The sequence below is a fragment of the Pollachius pollachius genome (genome assembly GCF_949987615.1).
Source record: "Pollachius pollachius genome assembly, chromosome: 17".
Taxonomy (NCBI): domain Eukaryota; kingdom Metazoa; phylum Chordata; class Actinopteri; order Gadiformes; family Gadidae; genus Pollachius; species Pollachius pollachius.
The window spans coordinates 8,999,338-9,019,866 of record NC_136950.1 but is presented as its reverse complement, the minus strand read 5'-3'; the positions used below and the strand labels follow the sequence as shown (position 1 = coordinate 9,019,866).

Sequence of the window (20,529 nt, the reverse complement as noted above, 5' to 3'; positions counted from 1 at the left end):
TTAGATAGTTCACCCATTGTGAAGACTTTGGCATAAATCTATTAGTTGTCTTTGAAAACCTAGTTTTCCATTTAACTTTAGGGCCAGCACTGCACATGTCGGATTTTGGAAAAATACGCAAGAAGTTTTTCTCCGGGCACTAAAACATACGGGGTTATGATTATTTAGTTACACCCTTAAACTGATTCGGACGTTTGCTGAAAACATATAGGCCTGAATGCGTTGATTAGGCAGAAAAAAAAACAGTGTCTTTACTGTGTGCTGTTCCTTGTGTTACAATCAAGATCCTAGATGATTATGGGCTGCTTGCGAAAATGAATTCCCGATGGCTCTACTGCAGCTTTCTTTCATTGACAGGTACAGTGAGTCGACAGTTTAACTGAAACCTAAATTCAACTGGAATTACACAGCATATTGAATATTAATTAAAATGCCCTGGTGTGAGCAATAAATGGTAACCTTTGTAGTAGACCTATACTATATTTGGATACTTTTATACGTAGATTATCAGAAACAAAAAAAACACCCAGAACCCTGCAATGAAAACCTAGAATAAATTATGCAATAATATTTTGCAAACAACATCAACCTGGATCATCGCCACTCTTTACGCACTATGGGGCTATTGGAACCATAAATGCAAGTCATAATTATTAACTGATGGATTCATAATTAATGACACAAACCTTTTGAAACACTTTTTTATAAACTATCAACAAAGGCATTTGTTTTTTGCAGAGATGTTTATTTATTTAATTTGTATGTTATTTTGACAGCATATTAACAGTGAAAGGATTGCAGAACCTCCCTTAAATGGCGAAACCTTGCGGGCATTCACCGAAGTATATTCCGATTTCTGAATCTATGATTTGTTAAGTGCAACCACTGCATATCTTTTTCCACTTTCTGAAAAAATCTGTTTCTTTTTAATACTTTATATAAAAGTACAATTCAGATGATTTTATCCATAATTGTAATCAAACTGTTATAACTACCCCTTTAAGGATCTACCGGAAGAGTGTCGGCACAGGCTGATGCCTGACGTCAGGGAGTCGCGTTGGAAGCAGGTGGAGCGAATGGTACTTTGGTGCTTTCCTTTTGAAATAATTATGTTTTTATTACTGTGCCATTGGATTAGTCATTTTAATGTATTTGAGACATAACTAATCAGTTTTACTTCTGTGTCTAATACAGCCTACAGTGTATGAAGCTAAAGGAGTGAATTATAGTCGGCTGAATGGCAGAGGGCTCGTCAGGTAACCTTTTCATTTTAACAACTGACCACTAAGTTTTACGATTCCCTTTGACTATTTCATCATAACCCATTGTAAACGTTTGATTAAAACGTTTTCTCATAGCTTAGACGGGCTCCTTGTTTTAATTATGATAGAAACTAGCCAGCAATCTACCGTTAGCCGCTAAATGTAACTTTTAGCTAACGTTAGCCACCAAGTTTCTGACTCTTTTTAGTGATTTGTCAGTCGCTTTCATCCAAAGAGACCTGGATTGATTTTTGTTAGGCCCTTTTTACTGGGACTCCTAGCACTCTGACCATCAGACTATTCTGTCCCACAGTTCTTAACCCCTACATATCGATATTTTCTGTGACAGCCAACAAGGTGAAACAACTTGCAACTGATTGTGCTGGGCATTGTTTTACTGCTAGTTTTGGTATAATGATTAGCAGCGTCAAATAGGAATGGTATGTTTATAACTATGGTAGCACAATGTTCGAATCAATAGATGATCCGGTAATCGTCGCTGTTGTCATGGCATCCTACTGAATTGTGCTAGCTTTCAATGCAAATGAGCCATGGATTTGGATGTACTGACCACTGTATAGACAACAAAGTAACTATCGACTAAGTCTAAGCCTGGGCGTTTGTAGCTTTTGTCATTGTAGTTTATCATTCACTGCAGCCGGTCTCAGCCTGTTTGCTATCTGTAAGTTAATAGCATTGTACCTTCAGGAAACGTTTTATGTCCTCTTGCGCAATAAGGCGCCACAAGCCGTATATCCCAGATAATTATGGACGTAATCAACTCAACGAACCTCATCAAGCCCTCTGTAATTATGGTGTTATTATCTGTTACTTACTTAATTAATTCTAAATGGGTAACTAGGGAAGACACTTAATCCCATCTAAAGTGTCTTGCTTTGAATCTCTCCTCAGAGCCAGCTGAGCGCCTTCCTGTGAGGGGTCCTGAGGATAGGGACCATAGTTTTAGTGGGTTGAGGCGAGGGCGCTCCAGACGGAATTACCCAGAAACCAACAGCAGCTCTTACGACGGTCACCCCAGACATCACGGTTACTCTCAACAGCGCCCTAAACAACCCCGCGATCATGACCCTGCCACCCTTCGAACCCAAACTCCCCCTCCGGCCCACCAAGCAGAAGATGGTGGCTGGGCCCAGGGAGGGGCTGGAGGTCGGGGTGGTAGAGGTATGGGAAGAGGTGGATCGAGACATGGTTACCATGGCGCTGGAGGTTATGGTGGAGGTCCCGCTGGCCAAAGGTGGCCGAGGTCTGGAGGAGAACCCGGTACATACAGGGGAACCAGCAGTAGGGGTGCTGGTTACACTAGGTCAGACCCTGTAGACAGGCCTGATGAAGGGGAGGCTCGCTGGCGCAGAGAGGAGGGACCCAGAGGCTCGGGGCGCGACAACGAACTCCCAAACAGCAGACCAAAACGATCCAGTAGGTTTCCCCAGGAGCAGAGAGGAGGCGGGGGCGGAAGAGGAGAGTCGGAGGACAAGAGGGGTGAAGAGGCGCATTTCAGACGGAACCAGGAAAACCAGGGTTACAATAGGAACCAGGATGAGAACCATGGCAACCAGGATAGACAACAGTGGAACCACGGCAACTCTGAGAGACGATGGAACCATGGCTACGATGACAGGCAGTGGAACCATGGAAACGAGGATCGACGATGGAACCATGGCAAAGAGGATAGACGATGGAGCCAGGAAGACAAGGATACAGCAGAAGGCTTGGGCTCTGCTGGAACCAAAGGGAAGAACTACCACTCAGACCAGCGGGAGAGAACCCAGAAGAGCCGGAGAGGTCCCGAGCAGAGCGTCCATCGCCTTCTTCCTCTCCAGCAGAACCTCCAATCCCAGGGCCCCCCTCCCCGCCGCTCGGGCCCCATCAAGCCCCCCCAGGCTCAGAGGGAGGACAGCAGGGCAGAGAGGAGAGAAGGCAGCCCAGAAGACCCAGGTCGCCCCAAGCCCCCCTCGGCAGATGAGAGAAAGGATAAGGACAGAGGGCAGCGGAGAGCTCCCCAGCGTGACCAGAAGCCAGCCCAGGAGAGGTGGGACAACACGTCCAAGAGCAAGGAGTCTCAGACCGGTACGAGAGGAAGAGCTCTCATCTCCTTACTTCTTCTTATTGTTTCGGTTATTGTGGCTGGTGGTGATACTCAAATGCTATGCCGCAGATATTTTCTGTCACATTCAGATTCAAGATGATGCATTTAGAGTTAGAAGGAGACATTAGTTGGCTGGTTCTGGTTGGGGAGTGGCTAGGTTATGCTGAATGGTTTTCTGGTGGTGAGTGGTAGACCAGTTGAACTGACACTGGTGGTGAAGTGAGCCCTCCTCTCCCCTACAGGTTGTCTGATAGAGCAGCTCTCCCAGGAGAAGTACGAGTGCATGGTGTGCTGTGATGTGATCCGCCTCATGTCGCCGGTGTGGAGCTGCCATGGCTGCTACCACGTCTTCCACCTCAACTGCATCAAGAAGTGGGCCAGGTCCCCTGCCTCTCAGGCTGAAGGTAACCTCTTCTCCGCTGGTCATCCTGGTTTCCTCTTCTCTAGCGTGACCTGGGAAGCTGATCCATCTGTTAATGTAAGGGTTCCCTTCCTAGCCGAGCAGTCCTCCTTTGAGACCACATTACCTGTAAATGTAAAGGTACCTATCTACTCATCCCTGCCGCCTATGTGATTCCTTGTTTCACCATATGACGTCTCTTGGTTAGCTGGTGGATAGGGAGGGTAAGATATAACTGAATAACTTAATCCCTAATCCCCATTTTTTTTGTGAATCCCTAATCCATCCATCCAGAACAGCAACTGCAATAACCCAATCTCACAAGAGGTGATGCTGTTGATGCGTATTGCTGTCCATGCTGTGTTTGGTGGCTCTCTAAGTGCTAGCTTGACTCTGTTTTGAAGACTCTACGGAAGGCTGGCGCTGTCCTGCGTGCCAGAACGTTGCTCCGAAGCAGCCTGCGTCCTACATCTGCTTCTGTGGTATGTGGTCATCATTTTCCCTATTCACAGGAATAAACCACATGCTTAACGGGCTCAGTGTTGATACAGGTGGTTCTGTCTTTCCTCTTTAGACCTCGCATAAATATCCCTATTCAATATTCCATTCCTGTAATAAGCAGCCTTCCCCCTCCAGACTCCATTCAGCTCTCTATTTGGTTTGATGTGTGATTGACAGGTAAAGTGACCAATCCCGAGTGGCAGCGTAGTGAGATTCCCCACAGCTGTGGAGACCTATGTGGGAAGAAGAGGACCGGAGCCGACTGCCCCCACTCCTGTAACATGTGAGTCTATAGCACCCCAACCCCTCGACCAGAACTAAAACTAGAACTATAATCATGGGGCTGTTCTTTAACCTGCATTATTAAATAATTATCTTTGTCTGTCTGTCTCTCTGTCTGTCTTTCTCTTTTTTTTTCTGTATTTCTCTGCCTCTCTTTCCCTCCCCTTCTCCCTATCTCTGTTCCTTTCTTTCGGTTTCACTCTGACTGTTGCTATATTTGGATTCCTCTGTCCTTATCTCCATATCCCTTGTTACCTCTGTGTTCCTCTGTCCCCCTCTCTCTGTGTCTGTCTGTCTGTCTCTCCCCTTCCTCAGCTTGTGTCACCCTGGTCCGTGTCCACAGTGCCCAGCGTTTGTAACCAAGTCCTGCCTCTGTGGGAAAACCAGGTAATCAATCACCATTACGGTCCGTGTTGAGCCCTTAATCACATTATAATTAGACCATATTCAAATTGATCGGCTTGCTATTAACTGTAGATCGAAACATGGTAATGTTGGCGTGTGAATCCATACCCTAAAGACTCCTGGGTGTGTTTTTTCTTGGGCTTGTTTGAACTGCTCCCTGTCTAGTGCACGTATCTCAAGTCGGTATACGGCCACATGATCAGAGCAGGCATTGTACCTAGCAGACACGCAGCTTGCCATCTGAACAGAATTGATGGAACATACCGACCCTATCGGCCCAAGCCAACATAGAACAAGGGAAGGGAGGCAGCCGTCATGGTAGTGTGGCTTATGAAACCAGTGGTGTGTGAAACCAGCGGCGTGTGAAACCAGCGGCATATGAAACCAGTGGTGTCCTAACATCGGTACATATATCCTCTTCCTGTCTGTAGCCAGCCAGTGTTGTCCTAACATCTGTACATATATCCTCTTCCTGTCTGTAGCCAGCCAGTGGTGTCCTAACATCGGTACATATATCCTCTTCCTGTCTGTAGCCAGCCAGTGGTGTCCTAACATCGGTACATATATCCTCTTCCTGTCTGTAGCCAGCCAGTGGTGTCCTAACATCGGTACATATATCCTCTTCCTGTCTGTAGCCAGCCAGTGGTGTCCTAACATCGGTACATATATCCTCTTCCTGTCTGTAGCCAGCCAGTGGTGTCCTAACATCGGTACATATATCCTCTTCCTGTCTGTAGCCAGCCAGTGGTGTCCTAACATCGGTACATATATCCTCTTCCTGTCTGTAGCCAACCAGTGGTGTCCTAACATCGGTACATATATCCTCTTCCTGTCCGTAGCCAGCCAGTGGTGTCCTAACATCGGTACATATATCCTCTTCCTGTCCGTAGCCAGCCAGTGGTGTCCTAACATCGGTACATATATCCTCTTCCTGTCCGTAGCCAGCCAGTGGTGTCCTAACATCGGTACATATATCCTCTTCCTGTCCGTAGCCAGCCAGTGGTGTCCTAACATCGGTACATATATCCTCTTCCTGTCCGTAGCCAGCCAGTGGTGTCCTAACATCGGTACATATATCCTCTTCCTGTCCGTAGCCAGCCAGTGGTGTCCTAACATCGGTACATATATCCTCTTCCTGTCCGTAGCCAGCCAGTGGTGTCCTAACATCGGTACATATATCCTCTTCCTGTCCGTAGCCAGCCAGTGGTGTCCTAACATCGGTACATATATCCTCTTCCTGTCTGTAGCCAGCCAGTGGTGTCCTAACATCGGTACATATATCCTCTTCCTGTCCGTAGCCAGCCAGTGGTGTCCTAACATCGGTACATATATCCTCTTCCTGTCCGTAGCCAGCCAGTGGTGTCCTAACATCGGTACATATATCCTCTTCCTGTCCGTAGCCAGCCAGTGGTGTCCTAACATCGGTACATATATCCTCTTCCTGTCCGTAGCCAGCCAGTGGTGTCCTAACATCGGTACATATATCCTCTTCCTGTCCGTAGCCAGCCAGTGGTGTCCTAACATCGGTACATATATCCTCTTCCTGTCCGTAGCCAGCCAGTGGTGTCCTAACATCGGTACATATATCCTCTTCCTGTCCGTAGCCAGCCAGTGGTGTCCTAACATCGGTACATATATCCTCTTCCTGTCCGTAGCCAGCCAGTGGTGTCCTAACATCGGTACATATATCCTCTTCCTGTCTGTAGCCAGCCAGTGGTGTCCTAACATCGGTACATATATCCTCTTCCTGTCTGTAGCCAGCCAGTGGTGTCCTAACATCGGTACATACAGTGGGGCAAAAAAGTATTTAGTCAGCCACCAATTGTGCAAGTTCTCCCACTTAAAAAGACGAGAGAGGCCTGTAATTTTCATCATAGGTAAACCTCAGCTATGAGAGACAAAATGAAAAAAAAAAAATCCAGAAAATCACATTGTCTGATTTTTTTAAGAATTTATTTGCAAATTATGGTGGAAAATAAGTATTTGGTCACTTACAAACCAGCAAGATTTCTGGCTGTCACAGACCTGTAACTTCTTCTTTAAGAGGCTCCTCTGTCCTCCACTTGTTACCTGTATTAATGGCACCTGTTTGAACTCCTTATCAGTATAAAAGACACCTGTCCACAACCTCAAACAGTCACACTCCAAACTCCACTATGACCAAGACCAAACAGCTGTCAAAGGACACCAGAAACACAATTGTAGACCTGCACCAGGCTGGGAAGTCTGAATCTGCAATAGGTAAGCAGCTTGGTGTGAAGAAATCAACTGTGGGAGCAATTATTAGGAAATGGAATGCATACAAGACCACTGATAATCTCCCTCGATCTGGGGCTCCACGCAAGATCTCACCCTGTGGGGTCAAAATGATCACAAGAACGGTGAAAAAAAATCCCAGAACCACACGGGGGGACCTAGTGAATGACCTCCAGAGAGCTGGGACCAAAGTAACAAAGGCTACCATCACTAACACACTACGCCGCCAGGGACTCAAATCCTGCAGTGCCAGACGTGTCCCCCTGCTAAAGCCAGTGCATGTCCAGGCCCGTTTGAAGTTTGCTAGAGAGCATTTGGATGATCCAGAACAGGATTGAGAGAATGTCATACGGTCAGATGAAACCAAAATAGAACTTTTTGGTAAAAACTCAACTCGTCGTGTTTGGAGGAGAAAGAATGCTGAGTTGCATCCAAAGAACACCATACCTACAGTGAAGCATGGGGGTGGAAACATCATGCTTTGGGGCTGTTTTTCTGCCAAGGGACCAGGACGTCTGATCCGTGTGACGGAAAGAATGAATGGGGCCATGTATCGTGAGATTTTGAGTGAAAACCTCCTTCCATCAGCAAGGGCACTGAAGATGAAACGTGGCTGGGTCTTTCAGCATGACAATGACCCCAAACACACCGCCCGGGCAACGAAGGAGTGGCTTCTTAAGAAGCATTTCAAGGTCCTGGAGTGGCCTAGCCAGTCTCCAGATCTCAACCCCATAGAAAATCTTTGGAGGGAGTTGAAAGTCTGTGTTGCCCAGCAAAGGCCCAAAAACATCACTGCTCTAAAGGAGATCTGCATGGAGGAATGGGCCAAAATACCAGCAGCAGTGTGTGAAAACCTTGTAAAGACTTACAGAAAACGTTTGACCTCTGTCATTGCCAACAAAGGGCATGTAACAAAGTATTGAGATGACCTTTTGTTATTGACCAAATACTTATTTTCCACCATAATTTGCAAATAAATTCTTTAAAAATCAGACAATGTGATTTTCTAGATTTTCTTTTTCATTTTGTCTCTCATAGCTGAGGTATACCAATGATGAAAATTACAGGCCTCTCTCATCTTTTTAAGTGGGAGAACTTGCACAATTGGTGGCTGACTAAATACTTTTTTGCCCCACTGTATATCCTCTTCCTGTCTGCACCCAGCCAGTGGTGTCCTAACATCGGTACATATATCCTCTTCCTGTCTGTAGCCAGCCAGTGGTGTCCTAACATCGGTACATATATCCTCTTCCTGTCTGTAGCCAGCCAGTGCGATGTGGCCAGGCCGCGGTATTGCAGTGTACCAGCGTGTGCGGTGCCATGCTCAACTGCGCCCAACACACCTGTGCCCAGGTGTGCCACGCAGGCACCTGCCAGCCCTGCCAGCTGGAGGTCCAGCAAGGTCAGTCCATCTCGACATGAATCCTGTGTTTAGCCAGGTGAGGCTGACATTAAACCTTTGAGCTTAGCCAGGTGAGGCTGACATTACACCTGTGAGCTTAGCTGTGAGCTGTGAGGGAAAACCATATTGGGAACAAGAGCCAATATAGCTTGGGATGGGTATAAAAGAACAAGGGCTGTAAACATCCAGCAGTGCTTTGCAAACCACTCGGCCTTGTTGTTGCTTGTTCACGGGTAACAACAAAGTCTTCTGTCATTCTTGCCCCGGACTCCTCGATCCCTCCGAGTCTTTAATTGAGTTGAAGTGATAGAATTCGGCCTTTCTACCACACCTGTAAGTTTAGACAGGCCAGGCTGACATCACTGTTGGTTGAACCGTTTCCATATGGTATTGAGACGGGGCTCCACTGGTGCTGGGTGTGTTTCTCTGTCTGGTTGCAGTGTGCTACTGTGGAGCGGTGGAGCGGGAGGTTCTCTGTGGGACGGACAAGGATGCTTCCGATGGCACCGGACACTTCAGCTGTCAGAAGACCTGTGGGAAGTACGTTGTTTAGTACGTTGAATAAGGGCATGCTGTACGCCTCAGAAAATATGTTGGGACAAAGCTTCTCCTTTTTAAATGGTCTCTTACTCCTAAGTGTAGAACTCCATTAAGGATCAGGGAGAGGTTTGGAGGCAACCTGCTCATGAAGGCCTGCCGACAGACACCGACTGTAGACCAGGGGCGAGAACCGGTGGTCAGGGAGTCGCTAGACCATCTTAACCCCCCCCCCCCAGACTCATCCTGACCGGCTCTGTGCTCTCAGGACCCTGGGCTGTGCGCTCCACCAGTGCCAGCAGCCGTGCCACCCTGGGGCCTGCCAGGCCTGTCCCCGCTCCCCCAAACTGGTGAAGAGCTGCCCCTGTGGGCAGACACCCCTGGCTAAGCTCCTGGAGCTGGGCTACGCTGAGCGCCACACCTGCACCGACCCCGTACCCTCCTGCGGGAAGAGCTGCAGTAAACCCCTGCCCTGCGGATCCAACGGTGAGGCCGCTAGACTGGCTGGCAGACAGACAGACACAGGTAGACAGGCTGAGGGATACCGATTTCAACCATCCCTGTGTGGTGGTGACTGGTGTCTTGAGTGTGTGTGTGTGTGTGTGGGCGGTGTTCAGGAGTGGTTCAGACGGTTGACTCATGCTCCTCCAGACATGGTCCATGTGTGGTGGTTGTGTGTGGTTCAGACGGTTGATGAGGAGACCTTTGCTCCTCCAGACATCGTCCATGTGTGCGAGGCCCTGTGCCATGAGGGGCCGTGTGGCCCCTGCTCCCTCTCCTCCTCCATCAGGTGTCGCTGCGGCTCCAAGACCAAGGTGAGAGCTAGAGCTGCTGCTTCAGTGTCCCGGTTTGATGACTTCACAACAATGTGGAACACCTCGATCCCTGCCTTATTTTACCTTCATGTGCTGCTTTAATGTGCCTTGCTGTTGGGCACTGTGGTAAATACGTTACTTTTAAAGAGCTCTATAAACAATAAACTTGAAACTATATGATTTTACAGGAAGTCCCGTGTGCAACGATTTCCAAAGAAGGTGAGTTCTTTTATCAAGAGGCCAAACAAATAAAGCTATTAATATTATTATTTACTAGTGAATGTTTGACTAGCTAGATAAAGGTCCTATAAACATAACTGATGTTGACCAGTTATTGTGTCTTTTGCTTACATATCATGCCACAAACGTTGAGCTGTTACATAATGTAATATAAATGAGCTCCTTTGGACCGCTTCCTCTGGGCTGACTATAGCTAAAATTGGTAGAAGTAGTAGTATCAGACTGCTATTACAATGTGTCTGTTTGTTTGTGTGTGCAGAGCAGCTTATATTCACCTGTGAGAAGCGCTGCATGAAGAAGCGGGCCTGTGGAAGACACAAATGCAACGATTTGTGTTGTGTGGTGAGTAGAGTTCTCCCACGTACTGAACAAGAGGTGCCCACGGTTACTGATTAACAGCCCATACGATCAACGTGGTTGCCTGAGAAATATGAAGGCAACATTCTTGTGATCTGATTCATATGAAGACTAGCGTTATGCTGTTCCATTGGCAGAAATACTAGTGTACATCTGCACACTATATATTGCACGTATAATGGACAGTGTATAAGAAAATAGTGATTTATTTTTGTGACCATGCCTCATCAAGTTACTGGATGAGTTGGATGTTTACCTGTTCACACTAACGATGCGGTCACATGATGATGTAAGCAACTCTGGTTGTTTGTGTGATTTTCTCATATGGGGAGTTCATTGCTTCTTGGAAGCATTGGTCACATGTGTAGTTCTGTTTGGTTAAGAGGAGATCACAGAGCGAGTGCATATCCAGGAGTTTGAATGTGTTTCTGTAATGACGGAGGTAGACCCTAAGTGTGTCTCTCTTCCAGAGTGCGGACCACAGGTGTCCCCAGATCTGCAGTCACAAACTCAGCTGTGGCCTCCACCGCTGCCAGGAACCCTGTCACCGTGGCAACTGTGACCCCTGCTGGCAGGCCAGTGAGTACCGCTTCGTTTAAGCCGCAGGAAGTCTGTCATTACTTTAACAGGCTTTCTGTTCTGGAGATCACTGCTGGGTTCCAACTCGGCAATGCCCATCTGTTTCTGGGCAGGATGGTGGTTCTGGGATTCTAACCCCAATGTCCACAGTCTACCTGTAAGCATCGTAGAGCAAGATTACCCCTGACCCCTACCTGCTCCTTAATGACCTCTCTCTACTGTCTAACCACTAGCTGGTCCTTAATGACCTCTCTCTACTGTCTTACCACAAGCTGGTCCTTAATGACCTCTCTCTACTGTCTAATTACTAGGGCTTTGACTTTTGCCCAAAAATCATATTCGAAGTTTGTTTGTTTATTAATATTAATATTCGAATATATTCAAATATTTATTAATAATATTTTGACCGTTAAATGCCTTCAGTAAGACCGTGGTATAAAACTTATATGTTTTGTCCACCAGAGGGCAGTATATCAGTCAATGACGTTGACTGCAGTTTGCCGGTCATGTAGTATAGACAGGTGGGCTCTCAAGTTGCTGGTTGTCCCGTGGTATGTGAGTTTGGTCCTACATATTCTCCATATTACTTTATCCTTACCAGTTATTTTCCCCTGTATTTTTTCGAACCCAAAGGAGCGCCACACTTTGCTTTTGAAATGGTCAGGAGTGTAAATTTCGACCTCCTCCTCGGGGGCTGTTGTCGGTGGTAATGCGGCCATTGTTATGCTATAAAATACAAAATTGGGGCAAACCAGGATGCAACGCCACCTACAGGAGCCCAGATGACCAATAATAGCCTTGCTAATGAGCTCGCGATTCACAACTTCACCAGGCGTGAAAAAGCCTCGGAATCTGAATTGAAAACAACGTTCAAGCAAAGACATTTACAAAAAAGAATGCCCATAACAGGTTCAAACATTAAGGGCTGCCTAATATTCATTTGAATATTGATTTATTTTTTGATATTGAAATTATGTTAGAATAACGAAGTTCGGAGTCAAAGCCCTACTAACCACTAACTGCTCCTTAATGACCTGTCTCTCTACTGTCTAACCACTAGCTGCTCCTTAATGACCTGTCTCTCTACTGTCTAACCACTAGCTGCTCCTTAATGACCTGTCTCTCTACTGTCTAACCACTAGCTGCTCCTTAATGACCTGTCTCTACTGTCTAACCCCTACCTCCTCCTTAATGACCTGTCTCTCTACTGTCTAACCACTAGCTGCTCCTTAATGACCTGTCTCTCTACTGTCTAACCCCTACCTCCTCCTTAATGACCTGTCTCTCTACTGTCTAACCACTAGCTGCTCCTTAATGACCTCTCTCTCTACTGTCTAATCACTACCTGCTCCTTAATGACCTGTCTCTGTACTGACATGTATCTGAACTTTGGGAATTGTTTGTTAAACAAATAGATAAAAAATGGTTTAACGGTCAGGTAACCTCTCGGATGCGTGTTGTGATTCGTTGCTCCCGGCAGCACAGAGATGATAGAACATTTATTCTGAGCAGAGGGCTGTTTCATCATGCCCCCTGACACATTAAATATCGTGTGTGTGTGTGTGTTCAGGTTTTGAGGAGCTGGCATGCCACTGTGGACAGACCATCCTGTACCCGCCTATAGCCTGTGGGACCCTCCCCCCAGAGTGTAAGAACCTGTGCACCCGGAGGCACGAGTGTGAGCACCAAGGTACGTCACATGACTGCCACGATCACATGATCCTCTGTTGTCTATTTTTTATATTCACAGTACTGCCTCATACGTGTGTGTGCGTGGTGGCTGCATCTGCAATTTAAAAAAATTAATTCAGTGTTTGTGTGCTAAAAGAATCAAGCGCCCGTATGAAGCAGAACTCTATCATATGAGCAGACAGCCGAGAGCGACTGCTACCATTGTATCAAATGCTGGGTTCTTCCAGTAAACTCCACAACCGTCTCCATCCTCGCCACAGTGTTCCACAACTGCCACAGTGAGGAGCGCTGTCCGCCCTGCACCTACCTCACCCAGAAGTGGTGCATGGGGAAACACGAGGTGAGGAGAACACCCTCACACCCCTGTGACCTGAGGTTCTGACCGTCTTACAATACGACTCTGCTGTCACAGTGACGTGTGTGTCCAAGTGGTTACCAACTGACTGTTGTCATGGTGACGCATTTGTGGTTGTCAAGGTGACTGACTTGTTGTTGTCTAGGGCACTGACTTGCTATGTGTAGGTGACAGACTTGTTGTCGTCTAGTCGACAGACTTGTAGTCATCTAGGTAACAGACTTGTTGTCGTCTAGGTGACAGACTTGTAGTCGTCTAGGTGACAGACTTGTAGTCGTCTAGGTGACAGACTTGTAGTCGTCTAGGTGACAGACTTGTAGTCGTCTAGGTGACAGACTTGTTGTCGTCTAGGTGACAGACTTGTTGTCGTCTAGAGGACAGACTTGTAGTCGTCTAGAGGACAGACTTGTAGTCATCTAGAGGACAGATGTGTCTTCTAGGTCAGCGGTCCCCAACCTTTTTTGCGCCACGGACTGGTTTAATGTTAGACAATATTTTTACGGACCGGCCTTTAAGGTGTGGCGGATAAATACACAAAATAAAATGATACGACCAGCATAAAAACTGTGGTATTTTCTAAATATAAATATATAATAATATAAATAATAATATAAACGTGTACTCCACTGTGTACTCTTATGCAACTTTATTAGCATCGCCCTCGTAACATCACGCCAACAACATAACATGAGTAACATCCTCTCTGCCCCTAACACTCTCTGGTCGCTATGGTAAAGTTTAAACATGCCTTCAAAATAAGACACAACACAAAAACAAATATAAAGTGCATTAAAAATACAACTCACCATATCGCTAAATCAGTGGGAGCCCTGAGCTTGTTTCTCTGCAACGAGACGGTCCCATCTATGAGTAATGGGAGACAATGACACCCGAAGTGTGTTGCTTATGTCCAGTCTACTCTACTCTAGTTTGTTTTGGTTGCTGTCACTGCAGAAAATCCTGCTTCATACAAATAGGATGTTGGAAATGGCAACAGGATTTTCAGTGCTGTTGTGGCGATCTCAGGGTATTCTGCTGTGACTTTAATCCAGAACACCGGCAGAGATGTTGTTTCGGACATACTTTTAAGGCCGCCGTCACCCTGAAGTAACCGATTGAGTTCATTGAGCAGGTTGAATATGTCGCACAAGTAAGCGAGTTTTGCGACCCATTCCTCTTCACTGAAATGTGCTGCCAGCAGTGACTTTTTTTTCTGAGAGAAATCTCCATTGAGCGGCAACGTATCGCGTAACCGAAACAAGCGACAAGAGGGCGTCACAGACTGATGTAACAGAGGGAATCTGGTCATTTTTCAAAATGAAACATTGTTCATCGTTTAATAAATAAAATGGAAATAATGTAAGTTATTTATTCTTTCCCTGCGGACCGGTACCAAATGACCCACGTACCGGTACCGGCCCACGGCCCGGGGTCTGGGGACCGCTGTTCTAGGTAACCGCTGTTTTAGGTGACAGATGTGTAGTCTTCTAGGTGACAGACTTGTTGTCGCTAAGGTGACAGACTCACCGAGTGACGTAGTCTCACGGCGACCCTCTATCGTCTAGTCAGCTGACCTGTCGTCATGGGGACTGTTTTCTAACTGTCTGGTGGTGTCCTGCAGCAACGCAGCAACATCGCGTGCCACCTGCAGGACATCTCGTGTGGGCTGGCCTGCAACAAGACGCTGCCCTGCCAGATGCACCAGTGCAGGCGCATCTGTCACCGTGGCGACTGTCTGGTGGACGGGGGCTGCAGCCAGCCCTGTCCCATCGCACGGTCCGACTGCGGACACTGCTGCGCCGCCCCCTGCCACACAGGAAGCAGCTGCCCTCGCAACCCCTGCACCACCAAGGTGAGCCCCGCCCACTGTGGACTTCAGATCTGGGGTGTGCTCCAATTGTTGGTTCCGTAGCCGATCCTCTTGTGATGGCTGCCTGAACCTCAGGATCATCCTTGACCGCCAGTGTAGCAAAGCAACTACGGAATCATCTTGGGCCTGAGAAACAGTACATCTATTAGACGGGATGTGGTCACTTTTTATCTAAATAAGTGGCCATGTTTGGCTTCAAAGTCAGAAGGTTGTGACTGGCCTAAATCATCAATTTGATAGACCCTTTTCAGTTCCTTTGGCTCAATAACACAGTTACATCATAGTCAATCATATTTCCTATTTAGAAAATAAAAATGAATGAAAGCCACGTTTTGATGCATTTTGTTCCTCCCCCTGCAGGTGGCGCTGCAGTGCGAGTGTGGTCGCAGAAAGGAGACTGTGATGTGTCCCGAGGCAGCCAGTTCCTATCAGAGGTCGGTGCTGTCTGTACTTGGTATTTACATGTTGCTCTGCTGTGTCGGTACTGCATGGTCCGGTGAAACGTTGGAATGTTAAAGGTTCCCTAATGAACCTTAATATCGGCCCTTTAATAAACCCCAAGGAGATGTCTGTACTGTGGTGTAAATACTTTGGTACTTTTGAGTCTGTACATCAAATGTGTTTGAAATAATAGTGTAATTGAGATTGTTTCTTGTAGTCTAGTTTTAATGTGGTATTTGTATTGTGGGGTCTCTACATCCAGAGTCTGCACTCTTGCAGACATACGTATTCTGGTGACTGAACTCATGTTGGCCTCTTCTGTGGTGTCTGGCCTGGTTTCTATTTTAAGGTTATAAGGTCTGACCTGCGGTGTCTGTAATGCAGTTGTCTGTCATCATTTTAACGTCTTTACTTTGGTGTCATATTGCATGGGTCTGTGCTCACGTCGACGTCTGTACTGTTGTGTCTGTACTGCAGATATGCAGCCATTGCCATGGCCAGCAAGCTGTCTGACATGCAGCTGGGGGAGTCGGTGGACATCGGCCAGTTCATCACCAAGAAGGAGATGAAGCAGACTAGGTAGATGGAAACACAGCCGTGTACAATAGGGCTCTGACAAACACTGGCCATTATTTAGAAGGTCTGAAATGAATGGAATAATTGTATTTTTAACAGTTCAACTTTTATTTAAATGAGTAGGTTATTAAAACACTATAGGTTATAAAATTATAACCTTCGCCTTAACCAGGTTGGATTTATGTTACAGTTAAAAAGATTATTAAAAGGCCAACAATGTCACTGTATAATTTGTTTTTCTTCTTCTTATTATTGTTATTATTATTAAAGTTGTTCATTTGACCAAAAAGGAATTTGATTACTTCAAGTGAATAATTATGTAATAACTATAATTACAGACTGGAGTGTGACCTGGAGTGCGCCACGTTTGAGCGGAACAGACGATTGGCCGAGGCTCTGCAGATTGACACCTCCGCCGACCCCTTCAACACCCGCTCCGCCTCCAAGTACACCGACAGCCTCAAGGAAGACGCAAGGTCCCGCCCCAGGCTGCAGCTACCTCCAACTGCTACATCTAGATCTACCTCCAACTGCTACATCTAGATCTACCTCCAACTGCTACATCTAGATCACCTCCAACTGCTACATCTAGACCTACCTCCAACTGCTACATCTAGATCACCTCCAACTGCTACATCTAGATCTACCCCCAACTGCTACATCTAGATCTACCTCCAACTGCTACATCTAGATCTACCTCCAACTGCTACATCTAGATCTACCTCCAACTGCTACATCTAGATCTACCTCCAACTGCTACATCTAGATCACCTCCAACTGCTACATCTAGATCTACCTCCAACTGCTACATCTAGATCACCTCCAACTGCTACATCTAGATCTACCTCCAACTGCTGTTCTTGGTTCCTTATTTTACAGGAAGGAGCTGAAGTTTGTAAGCGACGTGGAGAAGGAGGTGAAGAACCTTGTCGAACTGGCTAACAAGGTAGGAGGACTTCCTTATACACCACCCCAGCCCCTACACCACCACCACACTCCCTCTCCCTACACCACCACCACCACCCTCTCCCTACACCACCACCACCCTCTCCCTACACCACCACCACCACCCTCTCCCTACACCACCACCACCCTCTCCCTACACCACCACCACCCTCTACCTACACCACCACCACCCTCTACCTACACCACCACCACCCTCTCCCTACACCACCACCACCACCACCCTCTCCCTACACCACCACCCTCTCCCTATACCACCACCACCACCCTCTCCCTACACCACCACCACCACCACCCTCCCTACACCACCACCACCACCACCCTCTCCCTACACCACCACCACCACCACCCTCTACCTACACCACCACTACCACCACCCTCTCCCTACACCACACCCTCCATCCCTCTCAGTACCATAGCAGACTCTGCCTACACCATCTGACCCTCCTTCACTCTCACTACACCACCAGACTCATGGATTATAAATGGGGAATCCGATTATAAATGGGGAATGCGATTATATATGGGAGAAATGAGATTACATATTGAAGAAATGTGATTATGAATGATTGAAGGCAGAGGGCTTGGTTTTTAGCTTGCCCTTCTCCCTGTTGCTCCTAATCAGTGTTTACAGTTCAAACATAGTAAGACTAATATATAAATATGTACTACATACTTAAACATATATATTTGTGTACTGATGCCCTCAAATCTCCTAGCCATCACTGGTCTGGTCCTATGTGTTCCTTCTTACTCTTGGTTTGGGGCTTTTTTTCCTCCCAGAAAAGCATATTTACTGTAGATCTCTGAAGCCCCTAGACGATGATGATTTAACTGAACGAATTTAACTGTCGATGAATGATTGCTGCTCTTCACAAGAATGAAAACATGACGTCAAGGCAGACTGCTTAGTCTATCCTGTTGTAGGCCCCGCCCACACCCACTCCTATCATAGTCCTACTTTACTTTAACTTAAATTGAACCAATGGCGTGTCTGCAGAGCAAGCAGCCAAAGAGGAGCCACAGCTTCCAGCCCATGAAGCGCGAGCACAGGAAGTTGGTCCACGAGCTGGCGGAGGCGTACGGCGTGGAGAGCATCAGCTACGACAGTGAACCCAAACGTAACGTTGTCATCACCGCCTACAAGTAAGTCGTTGTCGTCCTCCTCCTCCTCCTCCTCCTCCTCCTATTAAGCTAACACGTTTAATGGATGTACTGGTGTAATGGAATGTTTTTATTTGTTTGAACATTTATTTGCCTTAGAGCAGTAGTTGCCAACCTTTTTTGGCCTATTTCCCCGTTTTTAGGTCATGAAATTATTATGATTAAACTTCTTTCATCATTTTTTCCCTCAATATCTGTACTATATATATCCCAGGGAAGTATTAAGGGGTAGTTTACTCGTGAATATGAATTGTTAGGCAGTCGGATACTGTGTGCATAAAGAGTAAATCCTGTCAAACATAAAATATCAATAGCTGGTGGTTATAAACCAGTAGTCTCCGGCGACCCACAGTTTGGGAAACCTGGCCTAAAGGGTATTGGGGCTAGAATGTTGAACCCAATGATGGTTCTTCTGGGGTTCTGCATCCTCGTTGGCTTCAGCCAACCTGTCAGAACCCTGGATCAAGGACGCCCTCATGGTCCCTGCCTCTGTTCACTAGAGCTCACTTTAGGGAGCGTCTCCTAAAGCATGAAACGGGCATAGTGAAAAGTTGGCACGGAGGAGTGAAATGTTCTGGACGATTCAAATCAAGGTGCAGTTTCCAAGTCCTTTTTTTCCCAAATAGCCCATAGAGCCAAGACACAATGTTTAATCTTTTATGCGCTGGCTCTTGCAGGATAACAGCAAGCCCTGTGTACATGGTTGATTCTCTTAGTTTCTTGCTCTTACTTTAATTCATCAAAAATAAGTCTAACCAAAAGTGAGACCAGGATGGTCATATTGGAGGCGTTCCAATAAGAGACATGTCTGTCTGGGAGAGGATGAGAAGAGGATGAAGGTGAAAACATAGTTTCTGCTGCAAGATTTAGAGCATTCTCCTTCAGAAGGTTTAAGTCTTAGGATAATGATCTCCATGTGGAGAATCAAACAGTCATCGTCCTCTCCCTGGTCTAAATGCTTTCTGATGGTTCCACGTCAACGCAACACACAGGGGTTTGTGGACCCTCCTTGTGTCTACCGCAAGTGAGACTGCTGACGGCAATGTCACATGACCCAGATCCAGAAGGCAGCCCGGAGACTAGTTAATTGCAAATCAAAACGATGATGTCATGACAATATGGCAGGGCATTGATCAGGCTCCCTTCTCTCCTTAGGGGGAAGGCCTCATGCCCCGCCTCCACACTGACATCACTCATCGAGAGGGAGGGCGGCACAAGAGCCCCGCCCCCTATTGCCCACATCAAACAACACAGCAGCAGGTATCACATCACCTGCATGAATACACCCGAGTTGTACAAGTACACCTGGTTTAGTCACCTGTATAATCAAACTTGGTTTGATAACCTGTATAAACACACATGGTTTATAGACCTGTATAAACACACCTGGTTTATAGACCTGTATAAACACACCTGGTTTTATATACCTGGATAAACTCACCTGGTCTAATGAATTCAACGTGTGAGGTCTCACCTGTAAAGGTACTTTATCTTGTGATATCCTTGTTGTGGGGAGGTCATCTACAGACATGTAAGAGTGATTGTGTTGACCCATCGGATGGAAACCTAACTACTGAACGTGCTTTGTATCCTGGCAGAGCGGAGAGCTCTGCAGGCAGCTGGTCCAAGACCGTGAAGGAGGAACCGGTCATCGATTATTTTGATGTCCAGGATTAAAACGCCAACCTCGCCCAGAGCCGGTCTGCCCCCTCACCTGAACTATGTCGCTGGGACTCCCAATGAAAACACCCTGTGTATACTGCTGGGGTCGCCCATCTTCTCCCCCACAGACCGACACAGGGACCCAGGGTACCCTGCGGTGTTGAAGACCGCACTACAGGAGGCTGTGGTCGTTCATCATGCTTGACGAGTTTTATTATAACGCTAATAAAGCATTCGATTTGTATGGCGCTTCTCATCAGCACCCAAGGTGCTTTACATGTGGAGTACACAGAGCAATGATACAATAAAGTGGAATACAGTGAGACGAGTCGTTCTGTTTATTCTGCTTCTGTACGAGAAGAGGAGGCAGTCTCTGGACTGAGTGACTTTAGGCAGGGAGGGTGCGTGGGCAAGTAGATGAGATGGTTCATGATGTGTGTAGGTTTCAGTTGCACCTCTGCATTACATTACAGTGTGGACATATAAGTGGGTAGTATTGGTACTTGATACAGGATTAAAATGACTGCCTCCAATTCTCTTTTGCTTGTTTATCTTTCCTTTAATGGTGTACCAAAAGCATATACATTCATATTAAGTCTATAATACAAATGTACAATTCTTTATTAAGTATTGTGTGAATACTCTCAAATCAGGTCATCCAAA

General features: G+C 46.6%; 1 protein-coding gene across 1 annotated transcript; it reads left to right on the top strand.

Moving 5' to 3' along the window:
• The first annotated feature begins 1,035 nt into the window (after window positions 1–1,035).
• nfx1 (nuclear transcription factor, X-box binding 1) lies at window positions 1,036–20,191 on the top strand. The gene is made up of 24 exons (XM_079754370.1): window positions 1,036–1,079; window positions 1,195–1,256; window positions 2,175–3,350; window positions 3,612–3,773; window positions 4,174–4,251; window positions 4,448–4,553; window positions 4,868–4,939; window positions 8,476–8,615; window positions 9,056–9,155; window positions 9,421–9,638; window positions 9,870–9,967; window positions 10,156–10,186; window positions 10,467–10,549; window positions 11,035–11,143; window positions 12,714–12,833; window positions 13,096–13,175; window positions 14,812–15,042; window positions 15,421–15,494; window positions 15,979–16,080; window positions 16,416–16,553; window positions 16,957–17,023; window positions 18,041–18,186; window positions 19,360–19,464; window positions 19,803–20,191. Exons 2-24 carry the CDS (start codon window positions 1,238–1,240, stop codon window positions 19,879–19,881), a joined length of 3,534 nt encoding a protein of 1,177 aa, XP_079610496.1. The 5' UTR covers window positions 1,036–1,079; window positions 1,195–1,237; the 3' UTR covers window positions 19,882–20,191.
• The last annotated feature ends 338 nt before the right edge of the window (window positions 20,192–20,529 follow it).